The 25314-nt window shown below is 46.3% G+C and overlaps 1 protein-coding gene across 1 annotated transcript; it reads left to right on the top strand.

Annotated features, from left to right (window-relative positions):
- The first annotated feature begins 9275 nt into the window (after nucleotides 1–9275).
- On the top strand, nucleotides 9276–16049 carry LOC138666712 (P43 5S RNA-binding protein-like). The gene is made up of 9 exons (XM_069754898.1): nucleotides 9276–9401; nucleotides 10387–10487; nucleotides 10741–10828; nucleotides 13475–13563; nucleotides 14183–14256; nucleotides 14332–14412; nucleotides 14832–15061; nucleotides 15139–15192; nucleotides 15627–16049. The coding sequence occupies exons 1-9, from the start codon at nucleotides 9276–9278 to the stop codon at nucleotides 15873–15875; spliced, it is 1092 nt and encodes a 363-aa protein (XP_069610999.1). The 3' UTR covers nucleotides 15876–16049.
- The last annotated feature ends 9265 nt before the right edge of the window (nucleotides 16050–25314 follow it).

Raw genomic sequence — 25314 nt, 5'->3', positions numbered from 1 at the left:
CTTCTGTGGCAGCCTCCCATTGGTCCTTCTTGGAAGGTCATGTACATGCTGCAGCTTTATAAGGTTCGCATGACCGAACGGCCATGCGCTAGTATACAATTGTAATCGTGTGTGTGTTGATGAGTGCAAGTCATTCCTTAAAAAACCCATCCCTTGTGTATGACTGTTCGCGTAAGGTGTATGGCTGCAATCTAGCGCCCGGCTGAACTCACAGCATTAACACACGAAACAGCGCCTACTGCTGTGACCGCCAGTATGGCGCCACGCGTCATTAGAGCGCTTCTTTAGCCCAAGTCTGGGTGGTTAGTGGCGTCCGCCGGTACGGCATAGTTAGCACTCTCGTGCTATCTAATTATTAGTTTTGTTACGTGCGGTACTGCGGCCCTGTGACGCAACAGGGTTCGCTTCCTTCACACGGGGTGAAGTTAACCCGTGTGTGTATTCACATTGTACCGCCATATAGTCCGTCATTACTTGGCAGCAGGTTCCAACTCTGCACGGTGGACCCCGGGCTGCGAACGCACATTATTCTATCTTATTATTTGGTGCGTTCCGCTAGCCCTAACAATGCCAGATTAATAAAAAAGCGACAGTGTCGCCCTTCACAGTAACAGGACCTCCCAGCTTTCCACTGAAAACAGTATCCTAAAAAATAAAATACATCACAACAGTAATAATATTCCTTAATAAGCCACAACAGTAAAAATGTCCTACATCCTGGCATCTTCCTGTAATAACGTCCTCTATCCTGGCCTCCATGTCTTTAATTCCTGGCCCCCATATGTCCTAACATCCTGCCTGCAATGTCTCCACTCTGCCCCATCCTATATCTCCATTCTGCCCCCCCATATGTCCTCTCATACTGCCTCATATAGGTCCTCCCATCATGCCCCCATATAGGTCCTCTCATCTTCCCGCCATATATGTCCTCTCATCCTGCCCCATATAGGTCCTCTCATTCTGCCACCATATATGTCCTCTCATCCTGTCTACATATATGTCCTCTCATCCCGTCTCCATATATGTCCTCTAATCCTGCCCTCATATATGTCTTGTCATCCTGTCTCCCTATATGTCCTCTCATCCTGCCCCATAGACAGTGGGGGAAAAAGTATTTAGTCAGCCACCAATTGTGCAAGTTCTCCCACTTAAAAAGATGAGAGAGGCCTGTAATTGACATCATAGGTAGACCACAACTATGAGAATCAAAATGAGAAAAGAAATCCAGAAAATCACCTTGTCTGGTTTGGCAAGATTTATTTTGCAATTATGGTGGAAAATAAGTATTTGGTCAATAACAAAAGTTCATCTCAATATTTTGTTATATATCCTTTGTTGGCAAAGACAGTGGTCAAACGGTTTCACAAGGTTGGCACAGACTGTTGGTGGTATGTTGGGACATTCCTCCATGCATATCTCCCCTAGAGCATTGATGTTTTGGGCCTGTCACTGGGCAACACAGACTTTCAACTCCCTCCAAATGTGTTCTATGGCTAGGCCACTACAGGACCTGCATATGCTTCTTACGAAGCCACTCCTTCATTGCCCTGGTGGTGTGCTTGGGATCATTATCGTGCTGAAAGACCCATCCACGTTTCATCTTCAATGCCCTTGCTGATGGAAGGAAGCTTGCACTCAAAATCTCACGATACATGGCACCATTCATTCTTTCATGTACACGGATCAGTCGTCCTGGTGCCTTTGCAGAGAAACAGCCCCAAAGCATGACGTTGCCACCCCCATGCTTCACAGTAGGTATAGTGTTCTTTGGATGCAACTCAGCATTTTGTCTCCTCCAAACACGAGTTTTGTTTCTACCAAACAGTTCTAGTTTGGTTTCATCAGACCATATGACATTCTCCCAATACTCTTCTGGATAGTCCAAATGCTCTCTAGCAAACTTCAGATAGGCCTGGACATGTACTGGCTTAAGCAAGGGGACACATCTGGCACTGCAGGTTCTGAGTCCCTGGCGGCGTAGTGTGTTACTGATGGTAGCCTTTGTTATGGTGTTCCTAGTTCTATGCAGGTCATTCACTAGGTCCCCCTGTGTGGTTCTGGGATTTTTACTCACCGTTCTTGTGATCCTTTTGACCCCACAGGGTGAGATGTTGCGTGGAGCCCCAGATCGAGGGAGATTATCAGTGGTCTTGTATGTCTTCCATTTTCTTATTATTGCTCCCTCAGTTGAATTTATCACACCAAGCTGCTTGCCTATTGCAGATTCAGTCTTCGCAGCCTGGTGTAGGGCTACAATTTTGTTTCTGGTGTCCTTCAACAGCTCTTTGGTCTTCACCATAGTGGAGTTTGGAGTGGGACTGTTTGAGGTTGTGGACAGGTGTCTTTTATACTGATAACAAGTTAAAACAGGTGCCATTACTACAAGTAATAAGTGGAGGACAGAGGAGCCTCTTGAAGAAGTTACAGGTCTGTGAGAGCCAGGAATCTTGCATGTTTTAGGTGACCGATACTTATTTTCCACCATAATTTGCAAAATAAATCTTGCCAAAACCGACAAGGTGATTTTCTGGATTTGTTTTCTCATTTTGAGTCTCATAGATGTGGTCTATCTATAATGTCAATTACAGGCCTGTTTCATCTTTTTAAGTGGGAGAACTTGCACAATTGATGTCAGTCTAAATACTTTTTTTCCTGTATAATAAGTGAGTACATTATTTACTAAGGGACTGTGTTAGACATAAAAAGCGATAATAACTTCTTCTTCCTCCACCTCCCCCTGTTCCTAAATCCATTATAAATCCCCCTTCCTCCCATCCCAATACCCCACACCCCTCATTGTGGAGTGCCCCCAAGGCAGCGGGGTACTCAGTACTGAGTCCTTCGGTTCGTTTACGTTCGTGACACCACCTGTGGTATTTGGTCAGGGTGACCGACGCTGCTTTAAGGGGTCCACAGGGGTGATGTTATGGCAGCTAGATGGTATACCTTCCCACAGGTGAAGTATATCCCCAGGGCTTCCCAGTGTGTAGATGGTGAATGGTGAGAGGCGCAGTGAAGAACAAGGACACAAGGTTGCAGTCTCTTTACCTTTTACTGAAGGCTTCAGCATCCACAGTCCAGGATACCAGACCACAGGGCAGGCAGAGTCCAGAAGGGTTGGAGGCAAATCCAGAGTCCCCTTGTCCAGGTAGAAATCAGTAGCCTTCCTCTAGCGCCGTGGTTTTGTAGTACCTTACTGCTAAGCTTCTCATAAGATCCTCACAACTGTTGAAGATGTTACAGATGTTATGTCTCTCTGTCGCCCGGATGGATAGGACAAACCCATATGACTGGTGGCTTGAGGCATTTAACAGGGACTCTAACATGCCCCAGCCTCTAAGGGGTGCCACCTTGCCTCCTGGGTGTAGGGGCAGACAGGTAATGTGAAATTAGCTGTCCTGCCAGTCTCTGGAGCAAGGCATAAAGGATTGTTGCTCCCTCGGTGTTCCGGCTATAGGATCCTGCGCCTCAGAAGGAGGCAGCCTGTGTAGGGCAGAACTCCTCTGATATCCACTCCTTTGCTATGACTTCTTCACCCTCTATACTATATAGTTCTCCTTCAGTGTCTCTTTCTAGAAGCTGCCGCACTCAGGGCAGGCACAGCTCCATGTCCTTCTGTCTCGGCCTCTGACAGGATCACATCCCTGTCAGGGACCAACTACCTGAGCGAAGCTCAGCCAGCAACTCACTAACTTCCTCCCCAGGTAACCAGTTTTACCTAAGTGTGAGGAGTGCGCTAGTAAATAGGAGCAGAGCTCCCCCAGGTGGCCTGGAGTGCGAAATGTGTTGCATATTTGTGATACCTGGATTCAGTTGTCCTTCTTTGCCTCCAAACGTAACATCACTCCCCCCTAGAAGAGAATGATATTACTGCAACGACCAGGACCCTGGGGCGCTGCACTTGTCCTCCACCCCCACATCCCATTTTTGTCCTCTCCGCCACCACCTTCATTGCTTTTCCTCCAACACCCCCATCATTGCTCGTTCCACCACCTCCATAATTTCCTCCCCTCCACCCCCATTATTGCCCTTTCCACCACCACCATCATTGTTCTTTCCACAACCTCCATCATTGCCTTCTCCCCACCACCACCATCATTGCCCATTCCACCACTTATATAATTTCCTCTTCCCCCACCACCCCCATTATTGCCCTTTCCACCACCCCATCATTGTCCTTTCCACCACCTCCATCATTGCTTTCACCTCCATCACCCCCTCATTGCCCTCTCCTCTACCTACACACACACACAGCACCATTCACCACTCTGCATGTTCCCCTGCAGCGCTACACACGCACACACACACCACCACTCATATCTACACACGTACGTACACACACACGTACATACACACACACAGCACCTCTCACCTCTCCGCACGCTCTTCCGCAGCCGCAAAATCATCGTCGCCGGCAGCTTCCTTTCTCTGGCACAGCCGCGCGCTGAATGATGGTGTCATCCAGCCGCACTGCTGACTGCTGTGTGAGACAGGAAGCGCAGGCAGGAAGCAGGACGGATCACTGCAGCTCCACTCCCTGCCATGAAAAATAATCTGATTTAATTTCAGTGGGTTTTAGCACCAAAAACCTATCAGAACTTGATACCTGCGTGTTTTTGCTGCATTTTTTGCACTACCCAATGGGTGAAAAATGCTGCAAAATTCTCTTTTACAAAACGGTCAGGAAAAAACCCAAACTGTTTGCATGAGATTTCTGAAATCTCATAGACTTTGCTGGTACTGTGAAATAATGTTGGATATTTGCATGAAAAAACACTGTAAAAAATGCAATGTGTGAACATACCTTTAGGGTATGTGCACACTCTGCGGATTTTGCTGCGGATCTGCAGCGGTTTCCCATGCGTATACAGTAAAATGTAAACCTATGGGAAACAAAATCCGCAGTGCACATGCTACGGAAAAAAAATGTGCGGTTTACATTCCGCAGCATGTCAATTCTTTGTGCGGATTCCGCTGCGGGTTTACACCTGCTCCAATAGAAAACTGCAGGTGTAAACCCGCATCGGAAACTGCAATAGAAACCGCGATAAATCCGCAGTAAAAACCGCAGCGGTTTTGCACTGCGGATTTATCAAATCCGCTGCGGAAAAATCCGCAGCACTCACAGATATGTGTGCACATACCCTAAGGGTATGTTTCCATGTTCAGGAAACACTGCATTTTTGACGCAGCATTGAGCCGCAGCGTCAAAACTGCAGCGTCCAGATGTTACAGCATGGTGGAGGGGATTTAATGAAATCCCGTATCCACTATGCAGTAAAAGACGCATGCGGCAGACCCGCGAAAACGCACATCCGGCGCGTCTTTTAAGAACGCATCATATCCTTACATTGCAGAAAAAACGCAAGAACAGCGCAGGTGACCTGCCAGTGACCTCAGGTGCAGATTTGGTCAGGATTTTACTTGCATAAAATCCTGACCAAATCCTGATGCAATCCTGAACGTGGACACATCAGGGTTCTTTCAGATGAGCACATAATTGAACCTATGTGAAACGGGCAGCACAGGGACCAATGCAAGTCAATGTGGTATTTCACATGAATGTTTTCACACACGGATCAATTATCCACTTGTAAAAAAAATTGCAGCGTGCACTACTGTTATCTGTATTTTGGACATGACTATTACAAGTTAAGGGGTATGCAAAAAACAACTACACATACAGGTCATCATCCGTATGGCATCCATTTTTTACAGCTTCATTACATTTATTGACAAAATAAACTATTTGGCTATTATTATATTTAAAATCATTAATGATTTAAATAGATATGGATGGAATATGGTCTGTATTTTCTGTATAAAAATCTGACTTTCTTTTGGAGTTTTCTGCTTGAAAGATGTTCTCTACTTTACAATACAAGACAATGGGAATGCCCAGAAGACACCTGGAAGATGATCCAACGGTTTTTGGAGCTTTTTGCCATGTACGTGGAAAAAATGGTACTGGTGTCATCAGTGTTTGGTTCTTGTGCCCATTTTTGCCATCCGTGTTTGGTCCGTTTGTCCATTTTTACTATCAGTGAGTCCTCAATGTTTTTCATGGGTGGATAAAGAAAAAAATAAGCTATAAAGCTTCTCCTATCCTTTGTAATGTTAAACACGGATAGCACAGTGATGCCACCATTCTACTGTGTGTTTTTCATGGACCCATACACTTGTATTGGTCCTTGTCATCCGTGCTGTCGGAAAAAAAAAACCAGACATGTATACATATTTTTTTTTTAAGACACACGGTCTATGAAAGACATGGGCATGTAAACAGCACCATAGATTATAATTGTGTTGAATCCATGAAAAAAAGCATACAACCCGCATGTGCAACATGGTTGTCTGAATGAAGCGTTACTCAGTGGAGTGAAAAAAAGACAACTGGAAAATGACAGTAAAAAAGACTTCATAAAAACCCACCAAAAACCTCGCTGTCGGCCAAAACAGTCAGAAAAACACTCAGGAAACGACCGAAAAATAACAGGGTATGTTTCCACGTTCAGGAAATGCTGCGTTTTTGACGCAGCGTCCAGATGTTACAGCATAGTGGAGGGCATTTCATGAAATCCTGTCTGCACTATGCATTAAAAGACGCATGCGACATACCCGCAAAAACGCACATGCGGCGCGTCTTTTAAGAACGCATCATGTCCTTACATTGCAGAAACAACGCAAGGACAGCGCAGGTGACCTGCCAGTGACCTCAGGTGCAGATTTGGTCAGGATTTTACCTGCATAAAATCCTGATCAAATCCTGATGCAAACCTGAACGTGGACACATACCCTTAGGCCACGTGCACACGTTGCGGAAAGTGGTGCAGATTTTTCCGGACTGATTTTGGTAAATCCGCAGGTAATCCGCACTGCGGATTTCCTGCGGAATTGGGCTGCCGTCACACTAGCAGTATTTGGTCAGTATTTTACATCAGTATTTGTAAGCCAAAACCAGGAATGGAACAATTAGAGGAAAAGTATAATAGAAACATATGCCCCACTTCTGTATTTATCACCCACTCCTGGTTTTGGCTTACAAATACTGATGTAAAATACTGACCAATTACTGCTAGTGTGACGGCAGCCTTACCGCAATTTTTTTGCGTTTTTTGTGCGGATTCCACCTGCGGTTTTACACCTGCGGATTCCTATCATGGAGCAGGTATAAACCACTGAGGAATCCGCACAAAGAATTGACATGCTGCGGAATAAACAACGCTACATTTCCGTGCGTTTTTCCGCAGCATGTGCAACAGAAACACGTCACCACTTGTGTATTTCTCGCCCACTCCTGGTTTTGGTTTACAAATACTGCGGTAAAATACTGACCAAATACTCAACATGTGCACATGGCCATAATAGACTTGCAAAACCACCACGAAAGCGTGAACAACACCATAAATTAAAATATGTACATGTTCTATCTGCGCAAAGCACAAAAAGACCACATACGTGACAGCAAACATGTGAACGAGGCCTTAGCTCCATTCATACGTTACATTTTGGCATACGTGCTCTATCTATTGTTTTTGCACATAAAACACATTTAATTTTCCTACGAAAACTAAAAACCAAAGTAGAGACATACGAGTTTGAGTCAATTCTTGCCCAAACTCACATATGTGAACAGATTTGTCATTTATTGGACAGCATGTCTGTGCCATTAGGCTGCTTTCACACTAGCGTCGGTACGGGGCAGCCGCCATGCGTCGGCCCGACGTACCGACACCAACTGCAAAAAAAATGAACAATGGGGGCAGCGGATGCAGTTTTACAACGCATCCGCTGCCCCATTGTAATGTCCCAGGAGGAGGGGGCAGAGTTCCGGCCGCGCATGCGTGGTCGGAAATGGCGGACTCAACGCACATAAAAACGTTACATGTAACTTTTTTGTGCCAATGGTACGCCAAAACACGACGCATCCGTCGCACGACGGATGCGACGTGTGGCGATACGTCGCAATGCATCACTAATGAAAGTCTATGAAGAAAAAACGCATCCTGTGGGCAACTTTGCAGGATGTGTGTTTACTCCAAAACAACGCATTGTGACGTACATCAAAAACCGCTAGTGTGAAAGTAGCCTTTTTTGTGGCATTTTTTGTGCGGTTCCGCAGCGTTTTTTGTGCGTTTTTGCTGCGGTTTTCTTGCGGGTTTGCTGCGTTTTTTACCCCTGCAGTTTTCTATAATGGAATGGGTACAAAAACGCTGCAGATTCACAAAAAAGAAGTGACATGCTACTTCTTTTAAACCACAGCGTTTCCGCAGTGCATTTTCCGCAAAGTGTGCACAGCATTTTTTTTTTCTCATTGATTTACATTGTACTGTAAATCAATTGCGGATCTGCAGCGTTTCTGCCTGTAAAAACGCTGCGGATCTGCAACGTGTGCACATACCCTAAGTGTGGATTTCATATGCGGTTTTACAGCTGCGGATTCCTATTATGGAGCAGGTGTAAACCGCTGCAGAATCCACACAAAGAATTGACATGCTACGGAATAAACAAGGCTACGTTTCCGCGCATTTTTTTCCGCAGTATGTGCACTGCAGATTTTGTTTTCCATAGGTTTACATGGTACTGTAAATTCATGGAAAACAGCTACGAATCCGCAACGTGTGCACATACCCTTAGGGTATGTGCACACGTAGTTTTGTGCTCTGCGGATTTTTCCGCAGCGAATTTGTTAAATCCGCAGGTAAAAGGCACTGCGTTTTACCTGCGGATTTACCACGGATTTTATGTGGATTTTGCTCGGATTCCACCTGCGGTTTTCCACCTGTGGATTCCTATTATGGAGCAGGTGTAAACCGCTGCGGAATCCGCACAAAGAATTGACATGCTGCGGAATGTAAACCGCAGCGTTTCCGCGCGTTTTTTTCCACAGCATGGGCACTGCGGATTGCGTTTTACATTGTACTGTAAACACATGGAAAGCTGATTGCGCAGACATGTACTACGGAGGACAGAGAATGAACTTCAATCCAATATTGCGGCCAGCATGCAGCCAGCGGGTAAGGAAAGGGTGAATCAAACACCTGAAAACTCTGCGCATATGACCGAAAACCGGTCCCGCCAAATTCAGGTGACAGAGTCCCTTTAATAAACCTGTGCTATGAAGCACCTGACAGATTTCACTGCAGCTCCTACTTCATCAGGGGGATGAGTGCTGTCAGCTTGTATAAGTTGGATCACCTGGGAAGAAGCTGGGCTTATAATATCCTGGATCACAGTTTTTAGGGGGCTGTTTAAGGTGTTCATCAGGAGCAGAAATGCAGAGTCAAGTTGCTGCTAAGCTGGGGAAGAAGCCTGTCCTCACTTGCCCATCCGTGGGGTGTAAGGCGACATTTAGGAAGCAGCTGAGGCTGCAAGAGCATGTGGCTAAGCACAACGGACAGGTGAGAAGGACAAGGGAATGGGATGTCTATAGGTACAACGTGCATAGAGCACACTAATGGCATTGGTTATTAGTAGTGACATGTTGATTGTTTGCGGTCCTCACACAATGCACTGTACCCAAAAAGTCTAACCTTTTAACTTGGATACAAGTGGCATCTGTAGAACCTATTCCTGTATTCTGTATTGGTGTAAATGGATACTGAAGTGGAGGGTTGTAAACCTCACCTGTCCATGAATAAGGGTCAACACATGATGCCTGAATAGCCACTGTGGCCAATTCTTGTGAGGTATTTACTAGATGGGTAGGGGTCTCTGCCTATTGTGAGAACAGGGGTCTCTAGTAGCTTTCATTATTTTAGTATAACACAAACTATAAGGCTAAATTCCCGTGAGTATTTGAGGGTTTTTTTTTGTTTTTTTTTGTGCGGTGCCAATGCACAGTATTAAACTCATTGTGGCAACTTAACCTGTTGGGCTTTAAATATATTAGCAGGACATATGCTTGACTATTTCTCCATTGAAATCTTGGGGGGGCCCATTGGTTGGACCCCAGCAATTAGAAACTTTTATAATCCTCTAAAGGGATATAAGTTGTGATTGAGGGGAAAACACCTTAAAATGTCTGGATGCTGCTTACTCAGTAGGAAAAAAAAAAAAACCCTTGTCAGGGTGTTCATGTTGAGCTCTTCCATCATGTAATGTCTGATCTGCTTGCTCACTTGTTACAACCTTGAACTCTGAATTACATGGAGTTGCTGAAATGTGTGTATTTGCTATGTCATAGCCCTGTACATGTTGGGTTTCATACTGTACCTGTGCTGCAATAGGTGTTTAGCGGGAGATCCTGCCCTCTTGGGAGCACTGTGAAGAACCAGTTGCTATGAGAACATATAGACCAGGGTTTCTCGCATGGTGCACTTATCGTATTTGAGTGCTTAACATGCTTAGACTCAATTTTCTTTTAATCTCTTCTTCCTTGTCCAGAAGCTATGGCGTTGTGATAAACCAGGGTGTGGGAAAGCGTTTTTCCATAAAACCCAGCTAAAAAGGCACTGGCAGAAACACCTAGGACTGAAGAAATACACGTAAGACCACTCACACAGTGCATGTCTTGGGCTGAACTCCCATGAGTACTTAGTGTTAATGCTGCAGCATGAATTAGATAATTGCAGTTACTCGCATGTTGTGTGGGTTTTTTTTTTTTTTTTGTAATTGGTCCACAAGGATATGTGGACCTGTCCATAGGTTGTAATGGGTACATCTTATATCTGTGAAGAACATAGCTATTGTAGACTTCTGTATGAAGCCTAAACCTCTATTCATTTTGGCTATTTCCAGCTGTACCAACTGCCAGGCGGCTTTTGTGACAAAGGGGACCTTGAAACGTCATCAGAAGTATAAACATGCAACATCAGACCCTCTGAAGGTGAGTGGTGCTGTAGTCAGTGTAGGCTTTTGGTGCTTGTGATCTAAACTTCCAACTTTATAAATCACTCTAGATATTTGAGCAGTAGTGCTGGTGTTTCCAGGTAAGTTTTATTTCACTGACTTCATAAGAGCCCAGATTTGAGTAATTCTGATGGCGTGGCTCAAGTAATGTGTTTATTGCATGGAAAGATTTTGATGGTTGGCGTGTACTACCAAATACACCTGCAGGGAAAAGACACTTCTATTGTTTACCCTGGTCATGATGTCAAATCATGAGGGCTGCTGATTGAATCTGCAATTGACACGCCCACAGGGCAATGGGATACTCGGTACCGGGTCCGGTTGCAAAAGGGGATGTCACGGTGGCTGCGACCCGGTCCGTGGCCCTGGGCATCAATGTTAAAGGGGGTTAAATGTTCAAAGTTTGTCGTGACGCCACCTGTGGAGTTCAGTCAGTATTGTGACCGACACTGTATTAGAGGGGTCCCCTGGGGGATGTTGCAGCAGCCCAGATGTTACACTTCCCACAGGTGAAGCGGGATCCCCAGGGGTCCTATGGTGTGTGGCGTAGCTGGTGAATAAATGGACACAAGTGATAAGTCTTTACCTGGTTTACTTGTGGGTAACAGGCCACAGTCCAGGGTACCAGGCACAGATGATGGTGTTCCGGCTGACTAAGAGGCAAATTGGAGGTCCATTAGCCTTTCCTACTTGCACCTTTCTAAGTGAGGTCTCTGCTGCTTTAAGCTTCCTACAAGGTCCTCCAGCTCCCCCTGTCCTGGGACAGGTACCTGCATGATGGGCAGCTTGAGCCATTTTTACAGGGACTCTCAGATGCCCCGGGCTCCTCCAGTGCTGCTGTGTCTCAGGCGTGATGCGGGCAGGTGATGTGTAGTGTTCTGCTCCATGTCCTAGAGTCCACGAAGGCCTCGGGTTCCCGGTACCCGGATTATTGTGTTACAGTTCCACTTTGAGCTGTCTCTCATGTGCTCCTTCCCTTCCGGCTTCTCCACATGCAACCCAACAGGTTACTCCTTCAGAGGCTGGGGCTGCCAGTCCTCTGTCTGCTCTCAGTTCCAGACTTCCTTCTGCTTGTGTCTCTGAACATCTACTTAACTCCTCCTTCAGGTCAGGATCTTTATCCAGGGAAGCTCCCCCTCCTGGCCTGGGTTCAGAATGTGTTGCATGTGTGTGCCTTACCTGGTGAAGAGAACACCTTTTGCCTCTGAGCATGACATCTCCTTCCCCGAAGGAAAAGCAACATCATTGCAGCAACTTGCAACCTGGAGTGCTGTACTATGATCTGAAAAGCTTCCTGAGGAGTTGCTTGATCACCAAAAATCAGTTGTAGCAACTACAAGTCAGGTTTTACTGTTCAAGACTTTTACTGGTTCAGGAGGTGCTGTTGAGTCGCCCACCAGGGCCATGGGGATACTCTGTACCGGGTCTGGTTGGCTGCGACCCGGCTCGTGGCCCTGGGCGCTCGAGTAAAAAGGAAAGGCCTTTTAAAGGGAGTAGTAATAAAGTTTGTATTCATGACGCCAACTGTGGTTCTCGGTCAGAGGGGACCGACGCTGCTTAAAGGGGTCCTCTGGGGTGATGTTACTGCAGCATAGATAGTGACTCTTCCCACAGGTAAAGCTGGGTCCCCAGGGCTCCCATTGTAGTGGGCAAGGATGGTGGGTAGCCGATAAATAAACTGAGGACACAGGGTTGTAGTCTTTACCTGGTTTACTGTTGTAGTCAGCTTCAGTCCAGGGAATCAGTAACAGGTGTAGATGGAGTCCAGGCAGCCTTAAGACAGGTGGAAATCCCTTTGACAGGCCAGTTTGGGCCTTGCTGCCTATAGTGTCCTATGACAGTACCTGCACGGTCTGCAACTTGAGCCGTTTCTCTGGGGTGTCTTTATACGGTGACTCCGGGCTCTGGAATGCTGCTGTACCTCAGGTTTTGTGGGCAATTTAATTTCTGCTCTCTGTCCTCTGGTTCTGCCGTCGAACTTGCAGTTGTCCACAACCTTGGGCTCCCGATGCCTGGTTTCTGCGTAGAGGCCCAGTCGCAGCCCTCCTCTAGCTCCTCATCACTCTTCTCCTTCCCTGTCTCTCCCTCCTCCAGACCAGGATGTACAGTGTCGGACTGGGATGCCAAGGTCCCACGAGTAACTGACTGTGGGAGGCCTGCTTTTCACCTGCATACAAATGTTATACTACCCTCACTCACAAATTTACCTATATGATAAACTGGGTAGTTTGGTTAATGAATGATGAGATGCTGCGCTTTTTTTTTTTTTTCTTTTTTTTGTGAATCAATTGAATTATGCCAAAAAAATGAATGCTGGTAGTGTGGTTGGGGGCCTAGATCTGCACCAGGGGATTCCAGTTACCCTATGGGCCAGTCCAAGCCTGTGGATGTATATTGCGGGAAGCTCCCCTAAAACCAGGTTTTTCCCTCCCCAGCCCCCCCCCCCCCCCCTCTTCTGGCCTGGAGTCAGAATGTGTTGAATGTGAGATTACCTGCCAAAGGGATCCCTCCTGTCTCCAGGCATGGCATTGGGCTCCCCGAGAGGAAGGCCGCACCACTGTGGTACCCGAACTCCTGGGTTGCCACACGGTTTTAATGCTTTTGTTATGGTTTTTCTTACCAGTGCTCAGTGACTGGCTGTTTGAAGACCTTCAGAAAGAAAAAAGCCTTAAAATGGCACGTCTCAGATCATACTATGGAACCAAAGTTTCGGTGAGTCCTTACTGATGGCCTATTGAAACTGCGTATAATGACTTTGCCTCGCATGTCTGAAAACTTGCTATATATTAAGCAGAGGAGGATTCTGCATGATATGCCACCCCCTAAACTGATTAGTTGATGGCATTTTGGCAACCACTGCCCGCTTTATGAAGCCACTTTCTACTCTGCGAAATATGCAGCGGGTCTGATCCTGTGCTGAGTTTAGGCAAACTAAAAATTTTCTAATTTAGTTCCAATGTAATTAAATGGTGTACTTTGGATTTGGTCATCCCTCGATAATGCCAGGACAACACAACAACTTGACGCAAATTGCAGTCTTGCATTGTGATATTGCAATTGTTTCCAAGTGATTTAAACATTGTTGCGTTCAAGCACTTCACTTGCTGTAGGCTTCAATGCAAGTGACAAGTTACTTGTGGCAACTTGGCTGGTTTTGTTTTACTGCAATATGCAACTCTAAACCAGTCATGCAAATTGCTCAATGGTTTTGCGTCAATTTTCTTGTGTAGCCCTAGCCTAAACTAATCCTAGATCGATGCTCTTTTCAGTAACTAGGAACCTATAAGGATGTGGCACACTATCTTATCGGTTCTGTTTTTTTGGATTCTAGTTGTGACCAACCCGGATGTGAATGGAAATCCAACTCTAAAGCCAAAGTGGCAGGCCACATCAGGCGCCATAGAGGTAAGCTATCAAATATTGGTATACAGTATCAAGTCTTGTTTTGGAAGGGAGTAACAAGTAACTGAAAATCCTCAGGATATAGATGCCCTTTCCAAGGATGTCAAACCACCTCGTCAACTTGGTCTGCTCTGCAGAAGCACCGCAAGACTCATCCGTGTAAGTGTTGTATAAGGGGTACATGTGGGTGCAAACTTGTCTTCTGAATACTGGAAGACATGTAGTCAATATGGGTTTCAAGGACTACACTGGTATTTACCTAGCCCTTAACCCAAAGCGGCAGAAAACATCTTGCAGTTTTTGCCATTCAAGGACCTGGAGCACCAGCATGCATACTTCATAGCAATGCATGTAAAGTTTTAATGAATCAGCTTGGTGGAAACCCTGGCAGGAATTGGGTTGCACCTAGGATCTTGACTCCAGAGAAATGAATGGAAAATCAAGCATGACCTATGATTGTTATCTTTGGAAGTGGCTATATAGATTTTTTTTTTTTAATTTTTTTTTTTTTTTATAAATCATGGCTGATGGTCTTCCACGAAAAGTGCCTATTTATCTACTTTGTGTTTTTCTTATAGTGGATTTGAAGTGTACAAAGTGTAATAAACCCTTCAAAAACAAGGGTTCCCTCCGGAGACACAAATCAACCCATGTGATCAAACGTATGATCTACACTTGCCCCCGAGAGGACTGTAAGCAGACGTTTACTAAAGTCTTCAACCTGACTCATCATGTAAGGAAGATCCATCTTTGTCTGCAGCCATACCACTGCTACCATGCTGGCTGTACCCGCACCTTCACAATGAGGGTATGTAGTTACTGATGGATTACATGGTGGGAGTCGTCATGAAATTCTGTACTTAAAACTTAATTTAATTTCTTCAGGAAAGCTTGCTTCGTCATCTTGTTGTGCATGATCCTGAACGGAAAAAGCTGAAGGTAGGGAACTGTACAGCTCTGCTAAAAAAAAACAAAACCCAAACACTCTCGGGTGCAGTAGCTTTCAGCAGATGTTATGACAAACCTGGCACCAGTTTCCGAAAATTCTGGTCTGGATACATAAGCAAATATAACTTTATGGAATTACCAGGCAATACAAAAAATGAACGTTAAAGTCCCCAAATTCTGTGCAGCAACTATCATTCCTCCACCAAACTGTCCATTGGTCACTTTAGAAATACTAAATGGGTTGTTCATGACTGATCCTCCTGCTTTAATTGGTGATCTGTTTAGGATTTTAAAGTCATTTCTCCTTGGAGCCAAATGAGCCAGATTGCCCATCACTGAATTGCCTTATATATGAGCTAACCACTGATTAGGTTGAGGGGATTTATTTATTCAATTTTCATACTAATCTATGTTATCTCCCTCAGCTTAAATTCAATTTAAAACCCTCAAAAAGACATCTGAGAAGAGCCAATCGTCCATTGCCAGCCATGGAGCAAAATCTGAGTCGTCTCTTTAACCTTAAACTTGGGTTCCGGAGCAAGACCCGGCTGGAGAGCGACCTTTCTGGTCTGTTTAATGAGCGACGGCTGCGTGATCCTGCTGAGCCAGAGGCGAACCTGAGCAGCCTCTTCTACCTGCCTCCTGCCCGAGCCAGGGCTGAAAAGGCTGCCTGACTGCACAGAGCCAGGGGAAAAAAATATCCTGCATTGTCTCAATGAATGGCCTAAGTCACCATATTAGAAGAATGAATGCTATAGATACTTTCTTATTGGTATAACTTAAAGGAAAATCTAGCCTTGGTAGTAAGTTGGACAGTATCTTATATTGGATTTTTTTTTTTATACAGATAACTGTACTTAATTAGTTAAAGTTTCTAAGCAAAATTTCTATTCTATATTTTTAGCAAAAAATGCTACTTTTAATTTTGCATAATTTACACTGTCCTGTATAAAGACAATAAATTGCTTGTCTTCAGCTGATGTGACTTTGATTAACCACAAGGTGGTGCTCTTGTCTATGCGAAGGCTCTAGATTCTGTAGTGACTGCTGGCTGAAGCCAGTGTGAACATCTGTCATTTAGGCCAAAATGTCTGAGCGACTGAGTTCTTACAGGTGCTACACTTGATCTTCTAAAAAATCTACCATCGATCCACTGATATGGAAAGAATGAATCACATTGATTATCTACAATAACCTGGTGCTCTTGCCTAAAGGGGTATATTTAAAGAATGTAATGGTTGATGTTTGACATGAGACTCTTTCACACTGCTCCTGGCGCAAGAAGTTCAGCGGATTTAAAAAAAAAAAAAAAATTTTTTTATATATATATATATACTCTCCAGTCACCTTCCACAACAGCAGTATCGGAGGATGTCTCCCTGCCCTAATAGGGGACAGGAAATCAGAGGTTAAGTACCCTCCCCTTCCTACAACCACCAGTGTTTTACCTGTCCCCTATGGGGCATGAAGAGGTTCTTGGATAGTGCTGCTGTGGCCGGTGATTGGAGCACTGTTACCTGTATAGCCGGGCAGTTGAGGTCGTGGGCTCCGCTCTCCTCCTCGGTGACTGCTCCCATCTCTGCATATACTGTGACTTGGGACCCTCCATCCCGCCCTTCCTGCGCCTCCCTAGTGTGGCAAAGCAGGGCGGTGAAGCTCTCCGGGGTCCTCCTGTAGTTCCCCAGCTCTCCTCCTCCCACCTCACTGCCGCTGGAGGCTGTGCACTGGAAGTGACGCTTCTGAACTTCCGGTCTAAGCCTCCATACCCAGGAGCCTGTGCCGCGTGCCGGCCGGCGTTCCAAGCCTGCGGCAGCCATGACAGGCGGTTCAATCACAGCACCCCCCCCTTTCGGACCCTGGGGGGAGGAGGAGGAGCACAGAATTAGCTGGCGACCTTGGTATCTATATATTCCTGGTCGGGCGAAGCCTCCAGGTAAGGCCTCTGTGTCCATTCTGACTGGTGACTGACCCTATGGACGGCGACAAACCCCTGCACTCTGCTTCTGCAGAGCCCAGCGTTCACCCTCCTACTAGAAGTAGAGGATTACAGGGGTAAGGGTAAATCAGGTCGGTGGAGTTACCCCAAAGGGGGTAAAGCGAGGAACATCCTTGTTCCTCAACCCCAGCAGACACCTGAGAAACAATGACTGCTCTCCGGTCTGAGGCCTTCGGGGATGCCTCAATGCAGATATTCTCGATCTGCTTCAGGCAGGGGCAGTCTCCCAGGTACCTCCTCAGGAAGTAGGAGAAGGCCACTATTCTCACCTATTTTTGGTGATAACCCGGTGTTTCCCAGAGGGTTTTATCATAAACCTGAAACCCCTGAATCAAGTAATCAAATACCACAGATTCAAAATGGAATCAAATCAGCAAACCCACTGATTGGCCAGGGCTGGGTAATGGCTACGTTGGATCTGAGGGATGCTTACTATCATGTGCCGATACACGCTAACCACAGAAAATTCCTCAGATTTGCAGTGGCCCAGAACCATCGAACCAGCCATTATCAGTTCAACGTCCTCCCATTTGGAGTCTCATCAGCTCCATGGGTTTTTACCAAGATCATGTCAGAAGCAGTGATCTTCATCCGGCATCAGGGGATCTGTATCATCCTGTACCTGGAAGAGCGATAAGAAAATCAATCTGTCCCTCGTTTAAATCAGGATGTGATGAAAGTCCTGGATATCCTGAAGTCACTGGGATGGATTCCGAACTTGGAGAAGTTGGACCTCCATCCATCACCAAGGAAAAAATTTCTAGGAGTTCTTTTGGACTCAAGGGAAAGAATGTCCTGCTTACCCAGAGACCATCAAGACGATCTCGTCTACAGGATCTCCAGGTTCAGGAACCAGAATTCTCTGACCCTAAGGGACTCTATGTTAATCCTGGGTTCGTTGACATCCTGCATCCAGACAGTCTCCTGGGCCCAGGCTCACATGAGTCCTTCAAACGTGCATCCGGAGACATTCAAAAGGACCCCAGAATGCTCTAACCAGGAGGATTCCCCTTCTCAATCACATGAAATCCTCCCTTTCATAGTGGCTGAACTCCCACAACCTTCAAAGAGGAGTCAGCTGGGATCAAAGGCCTCTGAAGGTACTCACAACAGATGTGAGCCAGAGAGGTTGGGGTGCCAAAATAGAAGGTTCCCACTTCCAGGGGTTGTGACCCCCAAACATTAGGTTCGAATCTGAGGGAACTGAAAGCGGTGGAGGAGGCGCTAAAAGCCGCATCTGTCCTCATCCAGGATCACCATGTACAGATTATGTCCGACAACACAACTACGGTGGCCTACCTCCGTCTCCAAGGAGGCACGAAATACACCAGCCTAAAATCAACCGCTGCAAGGATTTTTTTCCTGGGGAGAAAGACATCTCCTGTCCATCTCGGCAGTACACATAAGGGTCAGACAATGCCCAGGCGGACTTCCTAAGCAGGAAAGATTTCCATCTTGGAGAATGGTCCTTGAACCAAAAGGTGTTCCTATCCCTAGTCTGGAGATGGGGGAAGTCCCAATATGGATCTGTTTGCCAACAGTCAGAACATGAAGTCGAACCCCTTTTTTTTTTTTTTTTCTCCCTCAACCTCTCAGGCGGGGCTCAGGGACTGGACGCCTTCTCCCATCCTTGGAAGTTTGCCCTAGCATATGCCTTCCCACCAACTCCCATGTTACCAAGGACGTTACAGAAGATCCGGGAGGATCGGGTCACAACAATTCTGGTAGCACTAATGTGGCCGGGAAGAAGCTGGTACGGCATACTAACAGACATGTCTCTGGAAGGCCCAATTCTTCTACCCCAGATAGTAGACCTTCTTCAGCAGAGACCCCTGCTACACACAGGCTGAAACTGGCAGCCTGGTTACTGAGGCCGAGATTCTGAGAGCTAGAGGTCTCTCAGATGACATCATTCAAACCCTACAAGGAAGTAGGAAACCTATAACTAATGCCATCTATGGCAAGGTTTGGAAAAAAAATTTCATCCTGGTGTGCCCCAAACAAACCTGATCCATTCCATGCCAACATCGCTCAGATATTAGAATTTCTCCAAAAGGGTCTGGAGTTAGGACTCTCACCTAGTACCTTAAAAGTTCAGGTGTCGGCACGAAGTTCCTTTTTTGATCAGGATTTAGCAGGCCACTGTTGGGTTAAACGTTTCATAGCATCTGCGGCTAGGCTCCAGGTCCGGACCCCTCCTTGGGATCTAAACCTTGTACTAAAGTCTGACCAGGGACCCCTTTGAGCCCTTATCAGCCATCAGCTTAAAAATCCTGACCCTCAAGACTGTCTTCCTAGTAGCAATCACTACCGCTAGGCGTATAGGAGAGTTACAGGCTTTATCAGTACAAGAGCCATACCTAACCATAACCATGGATAGCCTAATCCTTAAGCTAGTCCCCGCCTTTTATGCCAAAGGTAGTCTCAGATTTCCACAGAAGTCAAGATATTGTCTTACCCTCATTCTGTCCAAATCCCTCTAATCCGAAAGAAGAAACATTTCACACCCTGGATGTCCGCAGGGTGGTCCTCTTCTACCTCCAACAAACGGAGGGTTGGAGAATAGAACAAAACCTTTTCGTTCAGTGGTCATGATGGAATAGAGGCAAGAAAGCGGCTAAAAGTACAATAGCTAACTGGATCAAGCAGGCCATCTGTCTTGCATACTCAACCCGGTGAATTGCTCCCCAGGCATCGCTGAAGGCTCACACCACCCGTTCAGTCTCGACGTCCTGGGCAGAGAGAGGGAACGCATCATCTGAGTAGATATGCAGAGCTGCCACCTGGTCGTCAATCCATACATTCACCAGGCATTACAGGCTAAATTTCAATAGGGACCTATCGTTTGGCAGACGTGTTCTGCAGGCTGTTGTCCCTCCCTAAAGAAATTAGCTTTGGTATCACTCCGATACTACTGTCGTGGAAGGTGACTGGAGAAAATAGAATTACTTACCGGTAATTCGGTTTCTAGGAACCTTCCACGGCAGCACTAATTTCCCTCCCTATCTGATATTCTTATTGGATGATTCCTGCACTTAAGTGCTAACTATTCATGCTACTGTGTCCAGAAAAAACACTGGTGGTTGTAGGAAGGGGAGGGTATTTAACCTCTCTGATTTCCTGTCCCCTATTAGGGCGGGGATACATTCTCCGATACTGCTGTCGTGGAAGGTTCCTAGAAACCAAATTACCGGTAAGTCTAATTCTATTTTTTTTTTCTCATCCACCTGAATAGCCTGTCCATTGTAGTGGTGACCTTGAGGATGAAGTCAGTATATGAAGCTTACATGAACAGATAAATGCTGCTGCATAATTTCCTCGAGCAGGAAAAAAATTAGAATTAAGACTTGTGATATTTCACCATCCCAACCCCCAACGTGATAAATACAAATAACTCTCAATGTGAGGCCATAAAGTACTTGCTCAAATTTTTTGATGTGCATATAACTTGTTGTAAGTCTAGATGTACCCAAACTGGTGACCGGAAATTTGCCCACATGGAAATTTTGTCCACATGGAAACTTTTTCCACACAGAAATTTGCCAATTGCAGCATCACAAAGTTTCAGATCTGATATTTGAGGTGCAAGGTGAGGATGTTCACATGATATGTGAAAAATGCCCACAGAATGAATTATAAGTTAAATGCTCTGCAGGACAGGGGGATAGTATATGCATGTATACTTGAGATGCTCTGCAGGGCAGAAGAATAATATAGAATTATAGGTGAGATGCTCTGCATGACAGAGAATAGCAAAGATAGGTTAGATGCTCTGCAGGTATATGGGAGATGCTCTGCAGGGCAGAATTATAGATGAGATGCTCTGCAGGACAGAATAGCAAACATCTATAGGTGAAATGCTCTGCAGGACAGGGGTCTAGTATGCGGGTATACTGGAGATGCTCTGCAGGGCAGAAGAATAATATAGAATTATAGGTGAGATGCTCTGCAGGACAGGGGGATAGTGTGCATGTATACGTGAGATGCTCTGCAGGGCAGGAGAATGATAGAGCAATAGGGGAGATGCTCTGCAGCACAGAAAAGTGTCAGCGAAAATGGCCCACACGGAAAACTACCCACAAGTTGTGGTTTTTTTTTAGTACAGTTTATTAAGGAGGTCTAATAACAATAGCTTCAGTTTATTAAACAATAATTGCAAACCTGCAAATAATGAGCTGCCAGGTGATAGTTCTTGACTTCCATGAGCTCCATTGAAATACAATACAGAACAACACAGGCAGCAAAGAAAATGCAGAATGGATTTCAACAAAGGTCTCTGGGCCCAGTTTACTTCTCCAGGTTCGGTTCACTGATCCCTAGTCCCAGAGTACAGATTCTGTTCTTGGCACAGTGGAATGACAGCTCCTAACAATAATTCTACTCTTTGTGGTGTGTATGGGCCTAAAGACTCTTATTCCACTCCAGTGGTGTTGGGGGGGGGGGTGGGCCGCCCCGGGGGGGGGGTGGGCCGCCCCGGGGGGAGGTGGGCCGCACCGGGCGGCACAATGCGGGGGACGGGCATCTAGCCCTGCTGGCACAAGCATCTTTTCAGTCAGTGCAGGGCTAGGCAGTGCAGGCACATAGGGGTTAAGAACGCAGCCAGCATGACATTGTTTGTGGGCGGAGAGTTCTCCTGCTCTGCTCTCCCGCCCGCCCCTCGCTGGCTGCTGAACTTATCAGGACAGGCAGATTCTGGAGGAGCTCCTTGCCGCCCTGAGGTATTCTGACAGTCTGGGTGACCTGGGGCGGCCACAGCTGATATATTGTATATTATATACTTCAGCAGCCGCCCAGGCCCCCAGCACCCGTCCTGTATATGTATATACTGTATCTGTACAGCCTGCATGACAGTATATATAATATATATACAGGACAGGTGCTGGGGGCCTGGGCGGCTGCTGAAGTATATACACTGCACAGTACCACTGCCCTGTATATATACACTGCACAGTACCAGTGCCCTGTATATATACACTGCACAGTACCACTGCCCTGTATATATACACTGCACAGGACCACTGCCCTGTATATATACACTGCACACTACCATCACTCCCCTGTATATATACACTGCACAGTACCACTCCTCCTGTCCTGTGTATATATATATATATATATATATATATATATATATATACACTGCAAAGTACCGCTCCTCCTGTCCTGTATATACACACTGCACAGTACCGCTCCTCCTGCCCTGTATATATATATACACTGCACAGTACTGCTCCTCCTGTCCTGTATATATACACTGCACAGTACTGCTCCTCCTGTTCTGTATATATACACTGCACAGTACCGCTCCTCCTGTCCTGTATATATACACTGCACAGTACCGCTCCTCCTGTCCTGTATATATACACTGCACAGTACTGCTCCTCCTGTCCTGTATATATACACTGCACAGTACTGCTCCTCCTGTCCTGTATATATACACTGCACAGTACTGCTCCTCCTGTCCTGTATATATACACTGCACAGTACTGCTCCTCCTGTCCTGTATATATACACTGCACAGTACCGCTCCTCCTGTCCTGTATATATATACACTGCACAGTACCCCTCCTCCTGTCCTGTATATATACACTGCACAGTACCCCTCCTCCTGTCCTGTATATATACACTGCACAGGACCACTGCCCTGTATATATACACTGCACAGTACCATCACTCCCCTGTATATATACACTGCACAGTACCTCTCCCCTGTATATATAAAATGCACAGTACCACTCCTCCTATCCTGTATATATACACTGCAGAATTTTCAATAGCTATCACTCATGTTAGAAGTGAAATCTGGCATTGTACTATACCTAGATTTCTCTGCCGTATCTGGGCATCATTAATCGTGGTATGTGTTAAAGGGGGGACCCACTGAGACTCTTTTGCCCGGGGCCCTCAAAAACCTGGAGCCAGCCCTGGGGGTGGGTCACCGGGCCGCGGCCGGCGCTGCAGCTGTTTAACGCTATTGACGCGCCCGCACGTCAATAGTTAACAGCCGCCAGCCAATCTGAGGCTGGCAGCTGACGTCAGTCCCAGTGTGCATGTCGCCGGCGTCTGACATCATTGTCAGTCGCCGGCGAGTGCACGTTTCAGCTGCGTGGAGAGAGCAGGAGCACGGTCAGGTAAGCAGAACTTGCTTTTTTTTGCAGTCCCGATCATGTGATGGTAACATTCACCGGCGAAACAATTTAACTTCTCCATCTGAGGTCTTATTCCTGGCGGGGGGGGGGGGGGGGTTTGCCAAGCTCGGGAACAGCCCCGGGCGGCAAAAGATCTAGCTACGCCTCTGTTCCACTCTCATTGTGGTGTGTCTGGGCCTAGACACCCTTATTCCACTCTCATTGTGGTGTGTCTGGGCCTAGAGACCCTTATTCCACTCTCATTGTGGTGTATGTGGGCCTAGAGACCCTTATTCCACTCTCATTGTGGTATCTGGGCCTAGAGACCCTTATTCCACTCTCATTGTGGTGTGTCTGGGCGTAGAGACCCTTACTCAAATCCACTCTGCATTTTCTTTCATCCTACGCCTGCCTGCACCTGCAGTATATGTGTATCTACTATATAATTGCCTAAGGGGTACTTCCGTCTGTCTGTCTGTTCCGGAAATCCCGTGTCGGTGATTGGTCTCACCAGCTGTCTGTCCTGGCTGCCGCGACCAATCAGCGACGGCCACAGCCTGGCCGAGAATTAGTCCCTCCCTACTTCCTTCCAGTCAGTGCCCGGCGCCTGCTCCATACTCCCCTCCACTCAGCGCTCACACAGGGTTAATGCCCGCGTTAACAGACCGCGTTATGCCACGGGTAATGCACTCCGTTAACGCTGCTATTAACCGTGTGTGTCTCCAACTTTTTACTATTGATGCTGCCTATGCAGCATCAATAGTAAAAAGATGTAATGTTAAAAATAATAAAAAACAAAAAACCTGCTATTCTCACCTTCCGTAGTCCGCCCAGGCGCGCGGCTGCCGCCAGCTTCCGTTCCCAGAGATGCATTGCGAAATTACCCAGAAAACTAAGCGCTCTCGAGAGACCACTAAGTTATCTGGATAATTTCGCAATGCATCCTGGGAACGGAAGATGGGGGCAGCCGCCCGCGCATCAGCACAGCTTCGCTTGACGCCGGAGGGTGAGTATATAACTATTTTTTATTTGAATTATTTTTTTTAACAGGGATATGGTGCCCACACTGCTATATACTACGTGGGCTGTGTTATATACCGCGTGGCTGCTATATACTACCTGGCCAGTGTCAGATACTATGTGGGCTGTGTTATATACTGAGTGGGCTGTATTATCTAGTATGTGGGCTGTGCTATATACTCCGTGGGCTGTGCTATATATTACATGGTCAGTGTTATATACTGTTTGGGCTGTGTTATGTACTACGTCGGCTCTGTTATATACTGCGAGGCTGCTATATACTGCGTGGGCTGTGTTATATACTGCGTGGCCACTGTTATATACTGAGTGGCCTGTATTAATGCATTGGGTATTCTACAATATGTATGTATATAGCAGCCACATAGTATATAGCACAGGCCACATAGTATTTGTCTGCTATATACTACATGGCTCCTATATACTATATGGCCTGTGCTATATACTATGTGGCTGCTATATATATACATATTCTAGAATACCCGATGCGTTAGAATCGGGCCACCATCTAGTGATACATAACTATGTAGGATTTGTTCACTCTTACTCTTGGTAGTCATATGTGGACAGGGAAGGAAGTGCAGGCGCCAGATTCACTGCCACTGAAATCTATGGGAGAGCGGCGCTGCTATGGCACTTTCGGCTCCTCTGAAAGAATCTCACTTTTCTTCGGTGCCTTCTGGGCTTCCAGGACCAACTATCTCTGCCAGCAGCTCCCTGTTTTGGTGAGCTCCCACTGAGATGATGTATTAGCTCTGACCTGCAGTTCCATGTAACTCCACAGATAATACTGTGATACTTTTGTGAGTATTGATAGCATACCTCCCAGCTTTTGAGGAAGGGAAAGAGGGACAAAGTTAACGGCACACGCAGCGGCAAATTTTAAGCCACACCTCTGACCACACCCATTTCACAACTAGTCACGCCCCAACCACACCCATTTAGCACTTC

Source organism: Ranitomeya imitator, chromosome 2, assembly GCF_032444005.1.
Source record: "Ranitomeya imitator isolate aRanImi1 chromosome 2, aRanImi1.pri, whole genome shotgun sequence".
In the NCBI taxonomy this organism is placed as follows: domain Eukaryota; kingdom Metazoa; phylum Chordata; class Amphibia; order Anura; family Dendrobatidae; genus Ranitomeya; species Ranitomeya imitator.
Note: the sequence above shows the minus strand (reverse complement) of the source record. Positions and strands in the feature narration are given on the sequence as shown.

What these genes read in the sequence shown, in the direction of transcription:
- LOC138666712 (XM_069754898.1), top strand. Translation starts at nt 9,276, where the DNA reads ATGCAGAGTCAAGTTGCTGCTAAGCTGGGGAAGAAGCCTGTCCTCACT. An exon ending in GCACCGCAAGACTCATCCGT is followed by an intron (nt 14,413 to 14,831) that starts GTAAGTGTTGTA and finishes TTTTTCTTATAG; the next exon opens with TGGATTTGAAGTGTACAAAG. An exon ending in CCCGCACCTTCACAATGAGG is followed by an intron (nt 15,062 to 15,138) that starts GTATGTAGTTAC and finishes TAATTTCTTCAG; the next exon opens with GAAAGCTTGCTTCGTCATCT.